Source organism: Molothrus ater, chromosome 21 (assembly GCF_012460135.2).
Source record: "Molothrus ater isolate BHLD 08-10-18 breed brown headed cowbird chromosome 21, BPBGC_Mater_1.1, whole genome shotgun sequence".
Classification (NCBI taxonomy): Eukaryota; Metazoa; Chordata; class Aves; order Passeriformes; family Icteridae; genus Molothrus; species Molothrus ater.
Window position 1 is genome coordinate 9,495,815 of NC_050498.2, and position 24,710 is coordinate 9,520,524.

The 24,710-nt window shown below is 47.8% G+C and overlaps 1 protein-coding gene across 1 annotated transcript; it reads right to left on the reverse strand.

Annotated features, from left to right (window-relative positions):
• Nucleotides 1-1,214: 1,214 nt before the first annotated feature.
• Nucleotides 1,215-21,265, reverse strand: PPM1D (protein phosphatase, Mg2+/Mn2+ dependent 1D). The gene is made up of 6 exons (XM_036395196.1): nucleotides 20,699-21,265; nucleotides 16,389-16,617; nucleotides 13,730-13,854; nucleotides 7,434-7,624; nucleotides 5,716-5,955; nucleotides 1,215-2,633 (listed from the first exon to the last, which is right to left on the reverse strand). Exons 1-6 carry the CDS (start codon nucleotides 21,135-21,137, stop codon nucleotides 2,088-2,090), a joined length of 1,770 nt encoding a protein of 589 aa, XP_036251089.1. The 5' UTR covers nucleotides 21,138-21,265; the 3' UTR covers nucleotides 1,215-2,087.
• Between the last annotated feature and the right edge of the window lie 3,445 nt (nucleotides 21,266-24,710).

Sequence of the window (24,710 nt, forward strand, 5' to 3'; positions counted from 1 at the left end):
AGTACCTGTGAGCAGGGTTGCACAGACCACAGCTTTATTTCGCAAGAAAAAGTTGGAACTCAGGTTTGATCTTACCAAAGGAGCCTCTGTGAACTTCTCAGGTGTAAATTCCCTTGTCTTATCTTTGAATATTCATTTCAGAGAAGTCAAATGATAAAAGAGGTGGGCAAAGTATACCCAGGAGTAAAATATTCCCAGTTTCTGTCAGCAGGGAACTTTCTGTCCAGTGCAGTTAATCCTGACCATCATCCAGCAGCTTCCCCAGTAAAATTGTAGGGTTGGGTTCATTTAGTAAGAGTAAAAAAGAAAAATAAAAGCCAAAAGGTGGAGAAGCTCAAGTTCATAACAGCTTGAGGAAACTTCAATGAGGCTCACATTTCTGAGTGCAGCAGAACTCTATGGAAACTTAAATTTTGCTTCTATGGAAACTTAAATTTTGCTTCTGTGTAGAGGAAAACCCTGGGAAATTCACTATAAATCTTTTTTCTTTTGCATATTTCCCTTATTAGTAGAAACACAGTCATCTAACCGAGGTGTTACAGTCACTCTTTGGAAGGTTCAATGCAGACTAATTGAAACCAGGTAATTATTATTGTTGCTAAGGTTGTTGCCAGGCACTTGCCCCACACAGTTGTGGCCTCTGCAGCCTTTCCTGCCCATCTGGGGCAGAATTTCAACATCACAGCAAAACTTTATGAACTGAAGTTTCACAGAAATAAATCCTTGCAGGATCCAATTTGGACAGGCTGTTTCTTTCATCTCCTGAGGCAGTGCTGCGTTCCCAGCATGGATGAAAGGGAATATTTTCAGGAATAAAATCCCCTGGGATTTCTGTAACCATGGTAACACATATAGATAGCAGGCCTGCTTCCAACCCAGGTTTTATTGTTCCAGCAGTAAAGAACTGGGTTCTACAAATAACCATCCTGGAATAAAGTACTGCCCTTTTGCTTTCCCAGCAAAATAAAATTTTAAAAATTTAATATATTGCTACAGTTAAACATTCAGGATAAAGTGCCAAGATCAGCTCTGTCATAAATCTAACTGGGATGTCTTGTTTCCTAAGCCACAGTGAGAAAGGGGACAGTATTCAGATATTTAATGAATACCAGATAAATATGAATATTTTTGTAATAATAAATTCATATTTCACTGCTGAATAAATACCAGAACTTAAGCTTGTAATCAAAATTAAAAAATAAAAAGCATCCCCATCAAATTTTCATGTGTTTTATTGAGGTGAACATACACATGGTCCACATAGTCAATGAAAATAGTCATAAAATAATTTAAGAACTTGTGTTGAAAGGTATTAGCAGCACCATCGGTATTGGAATAGCAGAAAACACATCTCAGGAGGGCAGTGATGCCTGGATAAAATGCCATCATTTGGAACAGGGATGGGAATGGCTTTGTGAGATGCTCTGGGGAGTTGGAGTTTTTAAAACACACTTTTTTTGCTAAATACTTTTGACGATTATTGTTACAAAAAATACAACTAAATAAGATACTGCATAGTATTTTAATTAACAGAAAATCGACATTGAGGTGTGTAAAGCAAGACTCAAATCTCTGCTTCCACATACATTTCATTTCTGAGTAGAGAAATCTAAAATTTAAAACCAAAATATAGACCCTAGTGTATTCTCTAAAAGACACACTTTAGGTGGAACGTATCAGACTACGAAAATACATATCTTCCATTCTGTTTAATAATTTACTTTAGTTAAAAAGTTGTGAAATTCTCCTCACAAGAAGTGTATACAAATTGATGACTTTAGTAAATTAACAAAAAGGATTATTTTACTTTTTGTTTTGTTTTTTGTTTTTTTTTTAAAACAAGGCTTAGCCCCGCAGTAACAATTATACAAGGAAGAAAAGAAACTACATTTATATGAAGGAATACAAATTTACACACATTTTACAGTGACTTATACCCTACACATCTACAAAATTCACAGTTATAATACAAGCAAGTACAAGGCTGGGATAAAGCTGTCGGATACCAAAAAAAGTTCCTACTTGAAAAAAACCAAAACAAACCGAGGGGACGAGCTCCCAGCGGGTGCAGCGGCGGCGGAGGAGGCTCAGCAGACGCACAGGGCTTTGCGGGGCGGGTGGAACAGGGAGCTGCTGAGCTTCTTCTGCCCGCGGAGGCTGCGCCTCATGGCCAGCCTGGAGGGGCTCCTGCGCTGCGGGGACCCGGCCGCGCCCTCCCCCGGGCCCCGCGCCGGGCCCCGCCGCGGCTTCTTCACCGCCGGGCCCGAGTTGGATTCCTCCAGTGTCCGCTTAAAGCTGCCCGGGGGCGGCCTCTCCGCGTCCTGCGCCTTGCCGTGCCCGGCAGGGGACACCTTGAAGCCTTTTTGGTCCGTGCCTGAGTTGGCCGAGTTGGAAGGGGGGAGGCTGACCGACAAACCATTGCTGTAGGATTCCTGGAGCCTCAAGGCCAGGGCTTTGCTGCACTTCTCCTCCTGCGGGGCTGAATCCTTGGGGGTTCCTCCTGAGGAAGGTAAATTGCTTTTGGCAATCTCGTTTGGCAGCTCCAGGTATTTTTCTGAGAGCATGTTGCTGTGCAGGAGGGGAGGAATGGGCTCAGCAGAGTTCAGTCGTGGCCAGGGATCATCTTCTGTGAGCTGAGGGAAAAGGAAACAAAATACTTAGGAATAAATATAACCATGGAATCACAGAGTGATTTGGGAAGGACCTGCAAGATCACCTATTCCTAACTCTGCCATGGGCACAGGCATCTTCCACTATCCCAGCTCCCTCCCTGTCCCACCCGGCCTTGGACACTGCCAGGGACAGATTTTATCCCACGAGGGTGCAGACAGACTGTGGTACTTTCAGAATTTCCCTAAACCTTATCAAAAGCAGGAAAATCCCACTCCACAGCAGCCTCAGCTTCTCTCCCTGCTGAGGGGTGGAAACAATTCCAGCTGGGGCTGTGAACTGCAGCTGCAGAACACTGAGGGATCTGCAGGCAGCTGCTGGGAACTCGGGGAAAAGCAGTGCCTGAAAGCTCTGGGATCCTCAGCAGCATTTCCACACTCAGCCAGGACTCCCCACCAGACCCTGACAGAGGCACTGCCCTCTGGTTGATGTGTGCTCAGTGGCCAAAGGGCAGCAAGAGCCTCCTGACCTTGGTCATGTCCACACTTTCAGTTACTGCACAACCAGGTCAGCAGGGTGGACAAACTCCTCCTCAGCTGCCCACGCAGAGGGGCAGTGGCAGCCACCTAAAAATATTCCTGTTTGCTGTGCAAAGTGACACTTCTTCTTGCCCATGGGTCCCCCACAGGACATCCAGCCACCCCTGGGAAGCACAGGCACTGAGGTGCCAGGAACCAGGCGCTTCCTAAACTCTGACCCTCATCTCTTCTGTGGTTTTGCCTCATTCTCAGCTTTACCAACAGGAAAATGGGGACAGTACTTGCTCTCACTATGCACAGGGGGATTATGGAAATTAGTGTTTATGCAGCACCCTGAAGATAGGAATTCTGACCTTATTAAAGATTTAATTGTAATTGTCCCTGGTTACTCGGTGAGTCCTTCAGAAGTAAATTTCAAGGCCACGCTCCACTCCCCCCGTGGAAGGCAAATGGCAGTTATTATTTTAAGAAAATCATGTGCTGCAGACTGAAATGCACGCAGCTGAATCAGTCAGGGACACATCTCAGATGAATAAACAGATGCTTCTGAAGCCACAACCCAGAACAACTCCAGGTTTAATAAAATGCACTCCAAAAGAAAAGATAATCAGGATTGTTCCCAGCATCCACACAGGTTTTCCACTCCTCTGTGGCTGCCCATGTGTGGACAAAACCATTTAGATACCATTCCTTGACTACATTTAGCAACACAAGAGGGAAGACCCTTTATGAACGGAATTTCAAAGGTGATTCTTCATCTCAGTTGCTGCAGAGCCAGAAGGACACCAGATCGCACACAGAGAGCAGCTCTGGCAATGCTCCTTCAGCTGCTCCATTTCATTTCTGACATTGTGTCACATAAAGCTTAGTTTTATGGTTTTTATTGTGCAAGACATTTAATGTTGTGGCTCTTTTCCCAGCATCTCCTGCTGGTGCAAACAGCTGAGACTGAAGCAGGCTTTGGGAAGGCAAGGAAAGGCACAGGATGGGCTGCAGGAGAGTGATGGAACAAAACAGGAAAAACAAACCACAAATCGCCAACTGAATTTCTCAGCAATCCAATCAATCTTCCTCACTGGCCTCAGGAACACTGGAATTAATTTGGTATTAGTAATTGCTGCCAGAAGGACAAGCAATTAAGAAATACTTTTGTTTAATTAAGAAACTTTGGTTTCCATCTATTTCCGAATTAATTGCTTTGGCAGGTAGCAGCTGTCAGGCATCAAGGCCACCCCTGCTTCTCTCACAGAAACTGTGATTGAAAATTTTAAGAGCACTTAGAATTTAATTTTTTTCCTCAAGATTTTGCTAGGTTTAAAGCTCTTTCCATGGATTTTGCTCCACTAGATGAAAGGGGAGGAGACAAAGTTGAAGTTTGCCATTTTATTAGCAGCTTGTTTCTCCCAAGGGAATGTTTAAAACTCCCTTTCTAATTTCTGCTTTCTTTTCCTTTGCCCAAAAGACAATTATCTGAAGATTCTGCAGAACATCAAAGGACAGTGACTTAAATCAGGAGCAGCTGGTAATTACTGAAACAAACAGCCACTCATAACTACACTCCAGTTCTTAGAGGGGGGAAGAAAAGCCACAAAACAACAAAACAAAAACCCTCTGAAGAGCTCTGCTTTATGTTAACAACTCAAACTTGCAGCCTCCAGAAAGACCTTATGTTATGATGTCACTGCTTCAACAAAGAACATCAAATCAACCAAAGGAAGATAATGAGATCTCCCAGTACAGAAAGAAAATGTTCTTTACAGCAACATGTGTTGGAACCAATTTAACCTTAAAAAAAAAAATAAAATAAAAGCCCAACACCACCACAACCAAACCAACCCAAATCAAAGCACGCCCTGTCAGGAACAGGTTCACAATCTGCAATCCCTGGGCTGGGCAAGCTACACAAGCACCTGGCAGGGCAGGAAGAGAAACTGCAGCCCAGCCTTGTTTTCTAAGGGGGTGTGTTGGATGGCTTTTAATACCTCTGAGCCCCACTGTGCTTCCTCTCTGTCTCAAAAGGCTGCCTTGAATCTTGGGGAGGATCTCAGAAAACTTACTTTAAGAAACAATGCATTTCAAGGTTTGTAAAGTAACTGTACTAATTTCTTCCACATTAAGGGAGGGAGCACAGATCAACAGCCACCAATAAACAACCAGCAGCAATTCTGAGAATTCATACATTGGAACACCAAAGGCAGAGTGTTAAAATTCTTTAATAAACAATGTTAAAAGTTGGTCCAGCCCTCCAAACCTTTGCAGGTAGAAGTACTGAGGATGTGCTGTAACTGTAGCTTTCACAGAATATCCAGAGCTGCAAGAGACCCACAATGGCAACGCCATGTTTTAACCGACGGAGCCAATCTCAGTATAGATTATCTAGGCATATACAGGTCAAAATGAAAATTAAAAATGAATTAAAAACTCAAAATTAAAAATAGCAACATTAAAGAGAGATGCAAATTGACAGCTCAGGAGTTTCTGGGAGCATTTCTGACTCTCTGGTGATGCTCTGATTCCCGCAGGGAGGCGGGGGAGGCAGAAGGGGGCCCGGAGGGAGAGCCCTTACCTTGAGGGAGGGCGTGCAGCAGCGGGAGGGGGGCAGGCTGCTGCTGTCAGGGCTGCTGTAGCTGGGCCCCTCGGCCAGGTTGAGCACCAGCTCCTCATCGCCGTCCCAGCGGCCGCGCTCGCGCAGGGGCGCGATGCAGATGACGATGGCGCTCGTGTTGTCCGCCCGCAGCATCCGCTGCCTCCAGCGGCCCAGGGCCCGGCCCACCAGCATCCGGGCACAGGACTGCCGTGCCTCGCCCTGGGGACACACAGGGGACACTGTCACACAGGGTGTCACACACACAGAGCCACCAAACACAGAGCATCACACACACAGAGCCACCAGCATCCGCGCACAGGACTGCCGTGCCTCGCCCTGGGGACACACAGGGGACAGAGGGGACACTGTCACACAGGGTGTCACTGTCACACAGAGCCACCAAACACAGAGCATCACACACACAGAGCCACCAGCATCCGGGCACAGGACTGCCGTGCCTCGCCCTGGGGACACACAGGGGACACTGTCACACAGGGTGTCACACACACAGAGCCACCAAACACAGAGCATCACACACACAGAGCCACCAGCATCCGCGCACAGGACTGCCGTGCCTCGCCCTGGGGACACACAGGGGACAGAGGGGACACTGTCACACAGAGCCATCACACACAGAGCATCACACACACAGAGCCACCAAACACACAGAGCCACCAGCATCCGCGCACAGGACTGCCGTGCCTCGCCTTGGGGACACACAGGGACACTGTCACACAGGGTGTCACACACACAGAGCCACCAAACACAGAGCATCACACACACAGAGCCACCAAACACACAGAGCCACCAGCATCCGGGCACAGGACTGCCGTGCCTCGCCCTGGGGACACAGGGGACAGAGGGGACACTGTCACACAGGGTGTCACTGTCACACAGGGTGTCACTGTCACACAGAGCCACCAAACACACAGAGCCACCAGCATCAGGGCACAGGACTGCCGTGCCTCGCCCTGGGGACACACAGGGGACACTGTCACACCGAGCATCACACAGGGCCACCATCACACAGAACCACCACACGACCACAAGGCACCTCATGCCACACACACTCCTACAAACCACGCCCCACAGCAGCTCCAGAAATGCCAATTAAAACTCATCTTCCTTCTCAAATCCACCTTGAAATCAGTTTGTGGCACGTTCCACATACACACAGGGCTTTAAACAGCACAAAGGGCTCGTAACACAGCAGTTGCCTGTCAGGGTTGGAACACAACCTAGAGCTTTCCAAACTCCCTCATGGGGCTTGCAGAGTGTTTACTCTCTGATGCTCCAATATAAATTCTCAACTGTTTTGTAAAATAAATCAGAGAGTAATTTAATTCAGTCTAAACAGTCTGCATTATAACATCCACCTTAATGTGAAATAAATTTAATGTTCAGAGAGCATTTTGTGTAACTTCCTTAGAGAAAAACTCATTATCTCCTTTATTACTCACAGACAACACCCTGGCAGTCAAATTTCCCCAAAACACAAGGCAAATAATTTAAACTATGTTAACACCCATGGGATTTAACATCAGCCACATTGTAACAACTTTTATGTAGTGGCAAAACCATCGATCTGCCCCAACCCCACCAACTCCGGGGGCTGCTTTTCATCCCTACCAGGCTGAGCAGTTTTTAGAGGTAGCAAGGATGAGATTCCCAGCCTGACTTCTGGCCACTGCTCTCACCATGAAATATTTCTTTTCCTCGTGATCCTGGCACATGGAGATGGCATCCTGAGGGGGGATCATGTTCCAGAGCCCGTCACTGCCAAGGATGATGTACTTGTGCTTCTGGGGGTCAATGGTGTGCACGCTGGTGTCGGGCTCGGGGGACACCACAAACTCCCCACTGTAGAAGTCGTAGCTCCAGAGATCGCCTGGCAAAGCAGAAAATGGGTTGGAATTGTTACATAACACATGAGAGATTTCCTTCCCAGGAAATCCATCACCATCAGCCTTGAGTCGCCAGCAGGAACATAAAGAAATTCCAGCCCAGTCACTGCTCAGCTGCTGCCACCTTCTAATCCTCTTTAAACTAAACCAAGCTGTAATCAGGGGTGTTCTACTCCCTTAAAACAAGTATTTGTGGAAAAAGGAGAAATGAAACACATTAATACCTAGAAAATGGTGAAACCTTAACCGCTCTCCAAACTAAAACCCATCTGAATTAATTAAGCTCTCCCTAAACAGAAGTAAAACCTGGTTGTTTGTCGATCCCACACCAAAGGCGCAAATACTCGAGCGTGCAGGTGCCAAAGGGAAGGCACAAAGCAAAGAGCAGGGGAGGAGCCTGGAGCCTTTTCCCTGTTCAGTTCCCTTTGCCGTTCCTCTTCCTCCCGCAGCTCGAGCATCCCTTGCAGGCCCCCGCGGGGCAGGAACGCCCCGGGAGCTGGACAGCAGCCACAGCACAGGGCCCTGCCTGGGCTGCAGCAGGGAGGCAGCAAAGAGGAGCTCGAGCCTCTCCCCAGGACGGCCTCGTGCAGGGAACATTCCTATGTTTAAATCTCTCTCGCTGTGTGAATGAGTTTGGGGTCACCTCACCAGAAACAAAGCTGAACGATGCATCAAATCATCCCCTGGTTCAAGAGCTCCCTCCAAACCATCCTCAATAAAAACCACTCCAGCAGAAAAGTGCATTTCCGCATCAATTTATTTCAATTCTATTTATCAAGTACACTTGAAAAATTAAAAACCTTTTCTAAGGCTAGGCCTTCAAATCAAGATTAAAAATAATTTGCCTTAACAACTCTTTTTAAAATTTATTTCCATGTTCACAAACAGCTTCCTGTGGTGATAAGCAGCAAAAAGTAACATTATTATTACTTCCAAGCATTGGCTACATTTTTCTGTGCAGAACACACAGCTTTAAAAGCAGAAATTAATTGAACTGTCGGAGCTGAGCAGCAAACAGAAACTCAACAACTCAAGAGTCAGGTTTTGTCAGGCTCTTCCTTTGCTTTCTGCTGGACAAAGCCTGGAGCTTCTTCCACATCCATCAGCATCCTTTTAAAGACAATAAATAAGCTTTTTGTCTTCTTCCTTGCCTCCATTAGCTTCGCCCTAAGCTATCAACCAGTTGAAAAGACTTTTCCAGAAGCAGGAAAGGGAATACTTCAACTCAATTACCCCACTCCACCGCAGCCCATCCTCATTAGAGCCCCGATTCTCCCCGCAGCCCCACAAGCACAGGCTGCTAATGAGCGCTAATTAAAAGCCAAGCCCGCTCCTACAGAGGTGCACTGGGCTGCCACAGGCTCCCGACAAAGCCAGCTGGCAGCGAGATCAAAATGAATCCTGTAACAGGAGAGCCGAGCAATGAGTGCAGGTGAATTGCCATGGGAAGTCCTCTGCACCCCTCACACGCCCCTGTCAGGCCACAGCAGGTAAAACCAACAAGCAGGAACATATACAATGCTTTTACACCTCCAGTTTGTTCATGCTCATGGAGGAGAAATGACAAAATGTTATTAGCTGAATCGGTTTTTTAATTAAACACACCGTGCTGAGTGATAAAAATAACCTGATGTTGATTAATTTGGGTTCTTTAGCACGTGTGTCATCCTGTCCATCTGCTCCCTTCCCGAGGAAGCAGCCAAGCCATCACCACACTGTTTCCAGGGGACCTGCTCCAAGATCCCCCCAGGGATACCTGGGAACATCATCGTGGGCAGCTCCAGGGATCACAAACTCCTGAAGGGCACAGAGAGACCCCACAGAGCCTCCAACCCTGAGCCCAGCCCATGGGGACAAGGACATTTAGAGTTTTGGTTTTTTTCCCTGAAGGGCAGAGCTCCCCAGCCTAAGGCAAAGCTTTCTGAAGCTGCTGCCCAGCTGTGCCCCCCCAGTCCCTGCCCAGCTGTGCCCCCCCATCCCTGCCCAGCTGTGCCCCCCCAGTCCCTGCCCAGCTGTGCTCCCCCAATCCCCGCCCAGCTGTGCCCCCCAATCCCCGCCCAGCTGTGCCCCCAATCCCTGCCCAGCTGTGCCCCCCAGTCCCCGCCCAGCTGTGCTCCAATCCCTGCCCAGCTGTGCCCCCCAGTCCCCGCCCAGCTGTGCCCCCCAGTCCCGCCCAGCTGTGCCCCCCATCCCTGCCCAGCTGGAGAGTTGAACACCCCAGCAGTACCAGCCTGCAGAGGAATTTTGTGTGGCAGCCTCTGTCACAACTCTGGGAAGGGCAAAGGGAGAGGAGAGCAGCCAGAGAGCACAGAACCTGTTTCCCTGAGCATTCCAGAGTTTCCCTGAGCATTCCAGAGTTTCCCTGAGCATTCCAGAGTTTCCCTGAGCATCCCAGAGTGCTCTGCAGTCTTTAACTGTGCTCCAAAGCAAGCAGACAGAGCAGTGACCCTCTGGGACGTGCCAGAGGCTGCAATGCCAGGCTCTCAGGCTTCCATTGCAGAGCCAGACTATTTTTGTTCTGAATTAAAACCCAAACATTTACAAAACTCTTGACAGTCTTGTTCTTTAAAAACTTCCACACTGGGAGTATTTCTTGCAGTATGAGGTTTGCATATTTCTTTTCCAAACCAAAGGAAAAAATAAAGTTATTAATGTAGTTCCTTCTATATCTTCCAGAAAAACCTGTTTCTAGTCCTGACTCAAACCAGAATAATACACAGAGATCTACACTGCATCTCACTAAGTGAAATAGATGTTTGAAATCAGATACTAAAGGAGCAGGAAGCTAATTCAGCTGCCAGTAAGAATACATCAAACTAGGCAGTGTCTCTTACTGTTACCTTATAAAATACAACAACAAAGGCACTTCCAAGTCAAGTGCTGCCAGGGAATAATGGCAGCCACAAACAAAAACACCCCTCATGTAAGTGGGCTGCATTGGATTAAACCCAAAGCCTTCTTAGAGCTAAAGCATGTCCAGAAATTACATAAATCAAGACTTTCATTCCAGTTTCTGGAGATGCTGTTTTGCATATAAAAAGGGCTTTTGATTTTAATAGAGGAAAGAAAACTTCACTTTCATAACTCAGTCCAAAATAAAACCTCAGTTTGATTAATCCCAGAGCTTTTTAAACCAAAGTTTTTCTCCACAGGTGCCCTCAGAGGATGTGTGTTCCACACAGATCCCCAGAGCAAAGCACACACTGCATTTGGCACTGCATTTTTTATTTATTATTTTGTCTCGGGGCTGAAGAAAATCATACAAGCTACAGCAAGATATCCTGAGGACAAGAAAAGAATCCCAAACACACCCCAAGTTTCTCTGGTTTTATAGAGATAAAACAAAAAGGCAATCATCAATAGAAGCTGGAAATTGCTGTAAATGTAACTTCTGCAATTCCATGTGATTCAAGTTCACAGCCTACAATGGAGCAGGAAGGAAAAGCTGAGTGGCAGCTGTGCCCACTCTGTTTGGTAATTTAATTTGAAAAACAGTTAAATGCATGTAAACAACCCTAAAACCTTACACAGCAATTTCCTCAGCTCGTTTGAGGTCAGCCATAGCCTCTCCTCCAGGATTTCATGGAATGTGCATTCAGAGAGCTTCACAAACCAGCTCTGGCATCCAGTCAGATGTTCTGGAAGCAGCTTCCCCATTCCTGTCAGAGACTCCTGCAGCAGCTCCACGTGGATTCCCTGCCCTGGTACAGAGCTGCTCCTAGAGGGCAGCAGGAAATTCCTGCATGGTGCTGCTCCACCTGAAATAGGGGTGAGCCTGCTCTATTCCTACATAAAGACCCAAGGAGAGCAGAGTTCATGTTCCCACAGGAGGGAGTGGTTGAACCAACGGGCTCCTGGCTCAGGTTTCATCATTCATTCATTTAAACACCTCCCAGACAGCTCCAGCAGTGCCAGGCAATCCCTCAGCACAGGTTCAAGAGTATCTATTACAAGGCAAATCAGCATTTTTAAAAAGAAAGATGTTCTCACTGCCCAGAAAAGGTCAGCAGAAGTAGCTGTGAAAACACAGAACTACAGCTTAAAATGGTTTATTAGAGGACACAGAAACCTGCTGGGTGCATTAAAGCATCTTAGAGATGCTCTACAGGGACAGCACAAAGCCCAAATATTTCTGACTTGTTCTGGGGCTATAAATAAACCAAGCATTATTTAAATACTTAAATGCAGCCACTGTGCATACCACAAATGCTTATTTTGGGGCAGAAGGGCACTTCTGACAGTCACAATGGGAGGGGGTATGTAACAGAATTCATCTGGCCACAAAGATTTCTCTGCACCAGGATTTTCTGCTGCCTGAGTGCAACTTGTCCATGGTGCTTTACTCCTGCTATTTCCAAAACCTTCCATCAACTCCTTAGGAGTGCACTAGACCTAAAGACTGGGGGATGAGACTACTCCAAAATATTTTAAAGTGTTGTCAGGCAGAGACACTCAAAACACCATCTGTGACCGAAATTTTAGGGGTTTTAATCAGATTATCTCCCCCATTCTAAACATAATGAATTCCCAACTCTAAGTTTCTCTTGTTGTCCTGCTAAAAATTTTTACCCAGGTTGGGAACAGGCAGGAGGGGAGGCTGGTCCCAGCTTGGGGTTTGAGCTTTCAAATCCCAGAATTGATAAGAGATAGGTGCTCCCATTTTTGGACCTGAAAACTCTCCATTAATCCTCTCTTCATGCACTTGCTGGCAAAGAATGCACTGGGGGCTAACAAATGCATGGCTCCTTGAATTCCCATCTGCACACAAACCCCAGCCAAATCCTCCTGTTCAGCTGGCTGGGAGCAATCAGACCAAAAGCCAGTCAGCTCTTTAGACAGGCAACAAACTTACAGGAACCAAAGATGAACCCAAATTAAGTGTTCACATTCTGCAATCCTGGAGGAACCTCCCCTCTCCCACAGGAGGGAACAGGGCTGTGCTGCTCAGGGGATGAAGGATTTTTGCTACTCATCTATTAGCTCCAAAGGATTCACTCAAATTCTCGAGTCAGTTCTGCTAACCACAAAATAAATTCTATCCTACCTGAAAGATGACATAAAGACTTTCAAATACTGAGAAAAAGTGTGTAAAATGAAAATTTTGAATTTTCAGGCACCTGTGACTCCTTGCTTGACACACAGCTGACTCTTCATGTTCATTGTCACTGCAAAATTCTCCTTAACTCAGGACAAACCCCTGCGGCCCAGCTATTCCTGCCTGTGAAATCAGACACAGCAAGGCTCTGGAATGAGGCTCCCAGAACAGCCTGTCCCCATGGGCACTGCCAGCTGACCAGGGCACTGCCAGCCAGGAATTCCAGCACAGCTCCTCCAGGGAAAACCACAACCCCATCAAAGCAAACCTACTCTGGGCGAGCCTGCACAGAAAACTCTGCACTGCACAAAGGGAGAGAACATGAGCAGCCAAAGATTGGCATCCTGCAATGGAATTTAAGGAGCAAAATGACCAGAAACACTAACACTCATGGGTAAGAGATACCCAATAATTCAGTTAAGAAGTACATCCCAAAAAAAAATCATCACAGGATATTGCAGGACAATTTGTAGTCCTGCAATATCCCTTTCTGTCCTTGGAATGAGGTGCTCCTCAAAGACAGCTCCTCTCATTTCTAGTGCTCCCATAAAGGCAAGTTAAAGTTAAATAGATTTCACTTTCATCCCGTTCTGTGCCATGTCTTAACAAAAAAATAATCTCCACAAAAGAAACACTGAAGCAATTCATACACCATCCACCAAAACTTCATTTTTGGTGCAAATGGAAATGTGCAAGGCCTGTGTGCCTCCAGGAGGGAGAGCACATAGGTCTCCTTCTCACTGAGATAATGGGACTGTAATTTTTGACCAGCTGGTGGTAAAAGCAAATCCCACCCTTGCAGGGCTGACACTGAAAACCCTGCACGTTAGAAGTCACGCTCTTCTCTCCCCAGTTACAGCATTATTCAAAAAACACACCATAATTGTATCAAAAACACACTTCCAAGGCCCAGACTTTGAGAAGGCAAGCGAGGAGAGCCCTGTGCATTGTGTGCTGGGCAAAGGCAGGGGAGGAGCTGAGCTGAGGGACTCACCCAGGGCTCTGGCCACGGCCAGGAAGGGGATCTGGTCGATGACGGTGCTGCGGCGCACGGGGCCGTTGTGGCTCAGCCGGGGCCTCTTCCACACCACACGGTTCACACCAGACTTATTGATCACACTGAAAGCACACACAGGGACAGGGCTTAGCAACAGCAGGGAGGAACTTGGTGTCAGTGAGGAAAAGCTGGTAAATACGCAAATGTGGAGGTAATAATGACGGCGAGTTCCTATTTCAAAACACACGATAGCACTGCAATAGTTCCATACAGAGCCAAGGGGAAAAGTGAGAGGTGAAAGGCAGAGGAAAACAAAAAGCAAGGTAATAAAGACCAGGAAAAATTCTAGCTGGTTACAAAATATGCAAGAGAGTCTTTTTAATCTGTCAGAGACAGAGCACAACTGGATTTGCCTCCCTCAGATGAGAGCCATCAACATCAGCTCACTCAGGTGTAAATTCCTCCTTCAGCCTTCTCCATCTCCCAAAGTTTGGCTGTACAGAGCAGCATGGCACCCTTGAAACAACAGCAAAGAAAGGAGCAGCCTCCTGAGGGCATTTGCTTGATGCAAGGAACACCAACAGCAGGCAGACACACAAAAGAGGAATTGTCCCAGGCTGGTGTGTGCAGGAAGCAGGAGATGGGAGAACAGCTCTGCATTTGCATGTGAACACCTGCTCCGAGGCACTGAGCACTGCTTTAGCTCTCCCAGGTGGCACTGCAGGGTCAAAGGAGCCACAGAGCAAATAACTGGGGCAGCTGTGTCAGGCAGGGGAGAGAGAAGAATAAATATGAACCATCAAGGAGTAAGAGCTAATGAAACCAGGAACCAGCAAAGCTTGGTCCCAACCGAGTTAGGAACTGGATACTTGAAAGTTCCTTTCATCCAAGGAACAGCCATTGGTAATTAGAAACTGAGCAGCTCTGGAACAGCCTCAAGATTCCTCATGCTGAAGCCATTCAAGATGCACTTCCTGACACTTCAAAGGCCTTAACAACAAGGGCATGTTCTGCTCCATCCAGAGCACGGCAAAGTCACAAACACCACATCCTAAAACCTGATCTCATCCACTTGTACAGCTGATGACCACACAGAGCTCACTATTGGAAAAAAAAAAGCCTCATCCCACACTCAGACTGTTACTGGGAAATGGCATTTTAATGGAAGACTCCCTCATGCTCTCCCATTAAGTGCTCCCAGTTTGCTCTCATGAAAGACAAGGCATTCCCAAGCACAGCTGCACTTCCACCTCACTCCCACCACATGCCCCACAGCCAGCCTGGGAAAAACAGGAGGGGCACCAGTAAAAATTTTTAAACATTAAAAATTAACCATTCCTGTCGATACTAAGGTTCAGGGAATGGTTTTCTGCACCTTCAGAGACTTCCAACCTCTGAGAAATACCCTGGAAACCCACAGCAAAACTGCCCCTGATGAAGTCCCACCTGCCAGAGACACAAATATCTGCAGGTGAATGGGCTGACAGGGCTCCCAGATGAATGATGTCAGCAGGAAAACCTTCAGTGCTCCCTGCTGGAGGAGCAAACCGTGCCCATCCATCTGGGGAGCACCAGGAGGACACAGAGCTCCCAGATCCCAGCCCTGGGGGTTGGCTCCACACATTTGTGCCACCTGACAGAGCCCTGCCTGCTCCCCCTCAGGCCCAGCCCAGGTGTGCCAACATCTGCCAGGGGGGGAATGGCTCCTGCAAGGACAGCTGCTAAATTGTGGTGTTAGAACAGCAAAGGGAGGATTTTGTTTCAAATCCAGGATTTTCCTCATGTTCCCCAAGCAGGGACTTTGAGGAGTCCATTCAACAGCTGCCATTGTCACCTCAGGGGCAATGCAGGACGCCTGAGAAATCAGAGTGCTGGGACAAACTGGATATTCCAGACCTCCTATCATTTTGCCTATGCGAAAAGGCAATTTGCACAACCTGAAGGTTCCTCAGAATTTAAGGGAAAATAGGCCAAAAATCATCATCCCTGCTTGCAAAAAGTTGTTGGTGAACGTTTAGAACTGGAAGCACCCTCAGCTGTGTGATCCACCAGGAAATTAAAATTCTGGATACACCATAAACCACTAGCAAAAAACACAACCATGTAACAATGGATGCCTGTAATTTATTCCCCAGTAAGCTGTAAGAAAAATTAAGAGGACAAAAGAGAAATAGCTGAGATTCAGCTCCTTGTGTGCCCTCCCACAACAAGCTCAAGCTTAGCTCAGTGAAAGCAGACAAACCTACCTGTGGTATTTTCTGGGGTCCCCTGTGGCAGGAAGGAATGAATCTGACTCCATGTTCTTAGAAGACTAATTTATTATTTTATGATATTAGATAAAAGAATGCTATACTAAAACTATACTAAAGAATAGAGAAAGGATACAGACAGAAGGCTGAAGATAATAACTAAAAACTTGTGACTCTCTCCAGAGCCTCGACACAGCTGGGCCATAATTGGCCAATGAGTAAAAACAACTCACATGAAACCAATGAACAATCACCTGTTGGATAAACAATGTCCAAACCACATTCCAAAGCAGCAAAACACAGGAGAAGCAAATGAGATAATATTGTTTTCCTTTTTCTCTGAGGCTTCCCAGGAGAAGAATCCTGGGCAAGGGCATTTTCCCAGAAAATACGACAGTGACACCTACCTGCCCCCAAGGCCTTCAATCCTCTCCCTTTCCTTGGGAAGCTCTGGCTTGTGGTCCTGTGTCACCTCCACAGCTCTCACAAAGTCATCCTTGGGGTCGTCCTGCACCCCCAGCACCACCCCTGAGTCGCCCACGTGGGCCACGTACATCTTGGAGCCGCGGATGATCACCACGCTGGCCGTGGTCCCCGACGTGCTGGGCAGCCCTGTCATGGTCTTGGGCCACTCTGCTGCAGGGAGAAACCGGGCAAAAAACAGACAAAAACCACAGGGTTAGTTCTGGGGAGCTGGGAATGCTGTCAAGGGTGTCTCAGGGGTTTGTGGGGTGTTGGAACAACCAGGCCCCAGTGGTGTCTCCCCAGGTCCCCCCATTCCTTTAACATCCTTCCCCAGCCTAAACTGACACAGGATCAAAGCACCACAACAGGGTTCTACAAACTGTCTCCTCTGGCTTGATATTCCAAGCATCACTAGAAGAACACAGGGGAAGATGTGCTCTCCTTGGGGGCTGAACAGGATCAATCAAGTGTTTCATTGAGATTTACTCTTCACTTCCCTGTCTGAAGTAGTAGAAATGTCCTAAATTCAGTTATTTTGTCTGGATATTTGACTGGCAATCAAGATTTGTGGACATTCCTGATTCCCTTGGAAGGGAGAAAAACTACTTTACTTTCATAGGCCGAACAGCAACATTTCGTGCTGAATGACATCTCAAATGTTTTACTCACGTTTCCCTTTGGAGGGCTGAATAATTCAGACTATCTCAGTGTGCTCTCCTTAAATTCTACAGGAGATATCCCTGGAATTCAGAGTAATAACACAACTACACCTGGTGAGGAAAATCTCCTTCTTCAACTGCTTTGCCCTCAAAGCACTTCTGTGAACTTGCTGTTACACTACTCTCTCCAGTTACATCCTATCCCAATTTCTCTTTCATGCCTTTCCTATTTTTGTGTGTACACACAAAAGTTGATTTTTCCCCAAAAGTGCACAAGCTGACTGAGCCAACACCCCCATGGAGCCACACCGTCCTCCTCCCAGCCCAGCACCCACAAAAGCAGGCTCAGCTCCCAGTTATCAGCTGGTTCCAAGTGCCAGCAGCAGCCTCATGATTCTCCTTGGCTGCACGCACTCAGACAAACTCCAAAGGGAGCCTCATCTCCCTGTCACATTCTATCTCCTGCCCTTCACAAGTCAGGCTCACACAGCACCACACGAAAACTCCACTGTGACACAAGCTGTTTGCAGGAAATACCCAGCCCAGGCTGCCAAAGCACTGCATTCTCTGTTCCTGCCTGTGGCACAACACACACACGGCAAATAAACGCACGAGGAGAGAAAAGGAAAACACAGTTACACCTTATCCTCTGTGAAAACTGATATTTTAACCTTCTAAAGCTTTAAACAAAATGAGGAACTTCGGTTCTAGTGGCACTGAATGATGCTCAGGTGCCTCAGGGCAGAAGACATGGAAGAGAGCTGATGGAAAGGAGAATTTGGAGAAGTAGAATTCACAGGCAGTATGAGGATAAAAGTTGCATTTTGAGCTACCAAGACATCCAGCACAACTTAAATGTTTAAGTTCCAACAGTTCTAGCTTTGTGCTCTGAATACTAAAATGCACTTTCTCCCTAGGAGCAGCTTTATTTCAAGAACACAAACATTCAATCAGCTCATTGCAAGTACTCTGTCTGGCAGTTTTAACTGAGGATATTCAATCTAACACGTTCCAAAAGGAAAGCAAACAAGGGAGGGAGCCAAGTGGTAATGAGGACTTCAACCATGCACTTAACAGAAAACAAGCTGCAACTAATGAGTTTCTGTCAGTGTAACAACCCCTGAACAGCAATAAAATGTATTAGAGAGTCAAATCAGTCTTTATGGGGATGGGGAGCAGAGAGAAGGAAATCACCCACTTGTGGGAGAAAGAATGATGCAGCAGCCTCAGATTTTAGGCCCAATAAAACCAGGAATTATCTGCCTGTCATGCAGACTGCAGTTCATGCCTTGCTCCTAGTTCTCTCCAGAGATTGTGTCTCACCAGGAACCAGAATAGTATCAGAACTGCTGGGTTTTCTTCTGAGCTCAAGTATTAAAACCAAATCCATGGACCCAACTCCTCCAGGGATCAGGATCACCAACAGCACATCTCTGTAAAAGATTTCCCCCTGTCTACTTGAAAACCACTGCCCTTCACACTCAGCTCTGTAACTTTGAACTCAAACTCAACTCATTCAGTACCTTCCAAAATGAACTCTTACTCCAGAAGAACTTTGGCATTCAGAGAATTTTATTACTACAGAATTAACACCAAAAACAATCACCAGTGACAAATGGGCATTTTTCTGATTTAGTTTCTCTGGTACTGTCATGATCAGCGTGGTTTGTGTCTATCAGGGGACACCCACAGAATTTCCAACAAGCAAGAGAGCAGCTGAGTACAAGTTCCCTTCCATCAGCCAACTGGAAGCAATGCAGACTCCATCCTCCACCCCAAAACTCCAAACCATTCTCCCACACACTTCAAGATACCAACACAGCCAGTCCCCATCTCGTGTCCACAGTGTCACCAACATACAGATAAAAAGCTGCTTTACACGTGGTAATGTGGAGAATTACTGCCTGTCAGTAGGATTCCCGCTGGGACTCCATGGCAGGATGAAGCAATAAAGCAGAGATAATGATGGGCTTGTCCCACAGAGCTCGGGCTGTTCAGCACGTGCAGCAGGAACCAGGAGGAGCAAACAAGCTCTGGAGTTCAGCAAACAGCCCACCTCCGAGTGCCACCAAAGGCTCCCAGCCAGAGCTGCGCTGTTGCTCACAACAATTCAAATTGCTTCCACAAGCCCGGCGCTGTTTGCTCCACACCCATCACTAAACAGAGCTCCCTGCACTCCTCTCCTCCCTGCCTTGCTGCTCACCGAGTTCCAGAGGCAAATAACACACCAGGGACTCGACAGCCAGAAAACTGAGCTCCTTATCTTCCCCCCCGGCCACGTCCCCCTGTTCACACATTTTGCTCCTTATCACCCAGCCCTGCAGCCCAGGAGGCTGCACACCCCATTGCCAAGGATGTGGTCAAGTTCTGGTGCTTCTAAAACTCACACCCTTCCCTCTGAACCCTCAAACTTACTGTTGCTTCCCCCAATATCTCCTCAAGTATCTGACTTTTGCACAACTTCTCTATTTTGCTATTCAAGAAAAAGGAAAATGAAACCGTTCTGAAACTATAATTACCCCACACCCCTCCTGATTCACTCACTGAAAGCCCAGGGTGCTCTGAGTGCAATTCTTGCTTTTCAGGTTTCCCTCCCAAGCCCAGCTGTCACTGTCACTATTCTGGATCCAGCTTTACCGTGTTCCACACCTCCCTTCACACGCTGAACTCTGCTCTTGCTTTTTCTCTGAGGCTTTTGCATGCCTAAATGCACAAACAATACACACATATTCTATATAAACAACCACACTCTGAGTCAGAGCCTTCACCTCAGAAAGGAGAAAAAAGCCTTTCAGAAACTCCAACTGCAGCCTCAGAAGACCTCGGGGAGAAGGATGAGTACAGGAATGGTGACTGTCACTTGTCTGGGCATGCTCCTCTCCTTAACACCGACTTATTTACAGCTTCCACGCTACTGCAATTAATCAACTAATACATACATAAATATGTAATGATGATATATATATAGTTATATCTATCAAAACCATCCTCAGGATACTAAGTGTGTTTTCTATTTGTCAGGGACACTGAGTATTCCTCCATGCTGGCACATGAACGAGTTATAAACCAGACACAATTTCAATCCTTCCACCAGGACTCACAAAAACAGTCGGAAGCACCGTTAGGGGAAAAAACACCGTTCCCAGCCTATTTCAGTTTGTCAAAATTACTTTTTTTCCCCTCTTTTCATGACGCAAGGGAAATCTAAGGGGGAGTTCAGTGCGATTACCCAAGGCAACAAGATGAAGCCCTTCCCAATGAATCGAATTTGGAAACTGACGCCTAACACCCCGAAAACAAACTGCAGCCCTACCATCGCACCATCCCCAGCTACGTAACACAGCAGCGCATCCTCGGCCCGTGTTTACATCTCTGCTCTCCCAGCGTGCCCTCCAGTGTTTCCCGTTCTCCCCAGTTCCTCGGCTGGGCGGCCGGGATGCGCTCCCGCGCTCTGCCGCGATTCCCGGCAGCAGGCAGGGAGGGAGGGAGGGAGGGAGGCACTCACAATAGTGCGGGAGAGGGGGAGGAAAAGGCGGCGGGGAAGCGGCGCGGCGGGGGCGGCCGGGGGCAGCGGAGGCTCCGCTGGCACTTACGCAGCTTTTTCCACATGGCGCGGTGGCAGGCGATGAAACCCTTGCGCAGGGCCGCGCACACCTCGGCCGGCTCGGCCGAGCAGAATCCCTTCTGCTTCTTGATGAAGCCCCACAGGTTCTCCCGGGCGAACTGGGCCGCCTCCCGCCCGCCGTGCCCGTCGCACACGGCGAAGAAGGCGACGGAGCGGCGCGGCCGCCGCCCGGGGCCGGTGCCCGGAGGCTGCGCCCCGTCCTCGGCCGCCCGCGGGGTCCCCCCCCGCCGCCGCCCGCTCTCGGCCGGGGGCTCGGCGGCGCCGGGGCCTGCGGGAGCCGCTCCGCCTTTGTGCGCCCCGGCCGGCGGCGGCTCGGGCTCCACCACGATGTGGGTCACGTCCTCCATGTATTTCCTGCCGCCCTGGTCGGAGAACACGCTCACGCCGAGCGCGTACGGCCCCTCCATGGGGAGAAGGGGGGGCGGCTCCGCGCGGCGCTCCTGCCGCTGCCCGCCCGCCGACGACTATTGCTGGAGACGGCGGCGCTCGGGCATGTCCGCGGCGGCCCCGGGCCGCTCCCGCTCGCTGCGCCCGCCGGAACGGGAACGGGCCCGGCCCGGCCCGCCCAGCGCCCCCTGCCGGCCCCGCCGCGGCGGAAGGGGCGGCGGGCGCGGCCCGGGCTCCGCGGCGCCCCCTGCGGCCGGCGGGTGGGAGCGCAGCGGCGGCCGCGAAACCGCGACAGAGCCCGGGCGGGACAGAACGGGACGGGACGGGAGCCAGCGCGACCCTCGGGTCCTGCTGCTGTCCCTGCGCTGACACCACAACAATCCCCCCTGCGCATCCCTGGCAGCGCTGTCCGAACGCTCCGGGAGCTCCGGCAGCCTCGGGGCCGTGCCCGTTCCCTGCGGAACCCGGGCGGTGCTGACCTCCCGCCTGAACCTCCCCCGACACAACTTCAGGCCCGTCCCCCGGTGCTGTCGCTGCTCAGGCGGAGAGATCGGGGTCTGCCCCTGCTCTCGGCCTCACGAGGAAGGTGTAGAGAGCCATGAGTGTCCCCCGGGCCCCTTCCACCACACGAGCTCCAAAAACGCTTCACACAGAGCTCAGCCCCGCAAGTAGGATGCAGAACGGGAAGCAGAATATTGTTCCCCTTGCTCCAGAAACCCCCTGGCTGTTACTCAGCTCTCCTGTCTCTCCCTGCTCAGGAACCCCACTGTTACTCAGACCCCATCTCTCCCTGCTCAGGAACCCCACGGTTACTCAGCCCCCATCTCTCCCTGCTCAGGAACCCCACTGTTACTCAGCCCCCCATCTCTCCCTGCTCAGGAACCCCACTGTTAGTCAGGCCCCCATCCTTCCCTGCTCAGGAACCCCACTGTTACTCAGACCCCCATCCTTCCCTGCTCAGGAACCCCACTGTTACTCAGACCCCCATCCTTCCCTGCTCAGGAACCCCACTGTTACTCAGACCCCATCTCTCCCTGCTCAGGATCCCCACTGTTACTCAGACCCCATCTTTCCCTGTTCCTTGCTTTGGTCGCTGTTTTCCCACTTGATTCCCACTCACGACCCCTCTGGAATTACACATCCCAGCACCGTTTTATGCTCGTGACCATTTAAGACGTTTCCTTCACGCTGGAGGGGTTTGTGCATTTTGTTTTTATAGCTGAAATTCCAGACATTGTTTTACTGCCAGCTCCCAGAGCCCCTTCTCACTACAGCGAAAGCCACCACAGAATTTTGCAAAAATACTTGCCTGGAGATAATTGTTTGGCTTAAGGACTGCAAGCCCTTTGGATTTCCTTCCACCAACCACATTAAAGTCAGCAGTATTTAAAAAATAAAAAGGATATCAACAAAGCTTTGGGTTCCTGGAGAGCTGAGGGATTTGCAAACCTGTTACAAGCATTAATGAATTAATCCACGCTAATCCAATTAGGTAAGGATCCCTTCCTACTTTACAGGTGTTTATACCCTCAGATCAATCACCAGATCATCAACCCCAATATAGAATTGCTTTAAAAATCTGACCATGAAGTTTCATAACAGTATTTTATATAAGTATATTGGGCATTTCAGCAGTGTGTAAAGGAGACAAAGACCAATTGGAGCTTTATGCAATCCCAAACATCACAATGTGCCACTATTCCCCTCTTAATTAACATAAAAACCATGGACATGACACATCAATTGTCAGGCCTGCATTGCCACACACATTGCAGGGCATTTTTAATTACAAAGTAACCAGAAAACAAACAAACTGACTTAAAACTGTCAACCAAAAAAAAAAAAAAGATAAAATAACATTGTCACAGAGACAGCTAAAGCCCATTACTTCCAAAAAAAGTGCAATATCCCTATTTCATAGCTGGATAAATGTAGCCAGATACGTTGTCATGTGAGGAATAGCCTCATTCAATAAAGGCAATGCTTCCCTGAATAATTTTGAGTGGAAAATCCCAAGCTACTCCAGGAACAGAACCACACAGATTGGCTCCTACCCCTACTCTTTACAGAAACTTACTGTAGGTAGTCTGGGAAAAAGAAGGAAACAAAGGGAAAAAAACCCAATTATTACAGAAAAAAATTCCTTTTCAAACCTTCAGGTATTTCTGCCTTTTTATATCCAAGTATTGCTTTTGCCTTCCCAAGTGAAAAAGCGCCTCATTTCTGTCAATACTCCTACAATCGAGACAAAAGCCATATAAATCCTACCCACACTCACAAATTCAATCAAATTACAATACATTAAAGATGGTTTTGCCTGCAACAACTGCACTCCCAAACTGCTGTTGGAAAAGCAAAGTGCTTCAAGATTTACAGGGCACACAACCAGCAGATCCTGCAGCAACTCAAACCATATTTCCTCATTTTCTTCTGAAGTCCTTCAGCTCACAAAAACCCCCTTCAACTAAACCAGACCCTCACAGAAACAGGAACATATAAAACTTGAAGATGTAGGGAGAAAAATTTCTAATAAAGATCAAGTTTGATGCACAGAGAAAAACTTTGAATAACAATGAAGCTTGACAGAAAGTGCCACTGCCATTCCCAAGCCCCACAAGCCAAGGAGCAGGCAATAACTGCAGGGCAATTCAGCAATTTTTATACACCCCTGATGCTTTTGTAAAATGGGGAATGCTGTTCTTGGTTTATTCTTAAGGGAAGCAAATGCTAAGCAGAAACTGCCCATGGTTCCCCAGCTCTGTATTTCTGTTGCAGAAGTCAGGTTAAACCACTCACAGTTAAAAGCTTTTTTTATGTAAGAGTTAAATTCATTTCACATAAAATGTTTCTAACCCAAACACAATCAGATATTTACTTTCCTGTAATGATAGCTTGCCCTCATTTTGCCTGAAACAAACCCACCTCAGAATGCTTTGGTTCAACTGACTTAAACAATTTCTCACAATTAAAGGCAATGATTCCTTTTGTGATGAAAAGTTCAATTTTTCTTTTAACCGGGCCTTAAAAAAATCTCAAATAGGTTTAAACTAAATTAGTTACATTTTTTTACAGCAGAATTCCATCCCCTCAGCTGCATCAGACAGTCAAAAGAAACAAGCCAGGTACATTTAAATTCCTCCTAATTCTCCATCCCAGTGTGCTGTTGGGTCAGCAGCATCCTGCCCTCTCTTCCCCAGCAGCTTTAAAGAAACTCTAAGCTGTATTTTGCAAAAGCCATGACTCATTTTGTCTGACACATTAAATATACGTTATTATCAACACATGAAAATTCACATCAGCTCAATGGCAGCTACAGAAAATCCCATTATTGAGGTACAAAGTTATTAATTGTAGGCCAGCAGAAAGCAGCAGTGCCCACCTGGCTTTGGCAAAACCACCTTCTTAAAGCCTTTTGCACCCGAAAATCATCTCTGCATTTGGGGACTCACCTTCATATCTTACTGCTTCCAGACACCTCAGAATGTTTCTCCTTCCCCAGCCCCTAATTAAGCACCTAATTAAGCTCCATCAGCCCAGGTGACAGTGCCCAAAGGTTGTTACACCTCTTGCATAGCCCATGTGAAATGTGCCAA

Coding starts and splice junctions, on each gene's coding strand:
- PPM1D (XM_036395196.1), bottom strand. CDS start 21,137: ATGGAGGGGCCGTACGCGCTCGGCGTGAGCGTGTTCTCCGACCAGGGC. Junction 13,855..16,388: donor ATTGAAGGCCTTGGGGGCAG/GTAGGTGTCACT, acceptor GTGTGCTTTCAG/TGTGATCAATAAGTCTGGTG. Junction 5,956..7,433: donor AGGAAAAGAAATATTTCATG/GTGAGAGCAGTG, acceptor GTGTGTCCCCAG/GGCGAGGCACGGCAGTCCTG.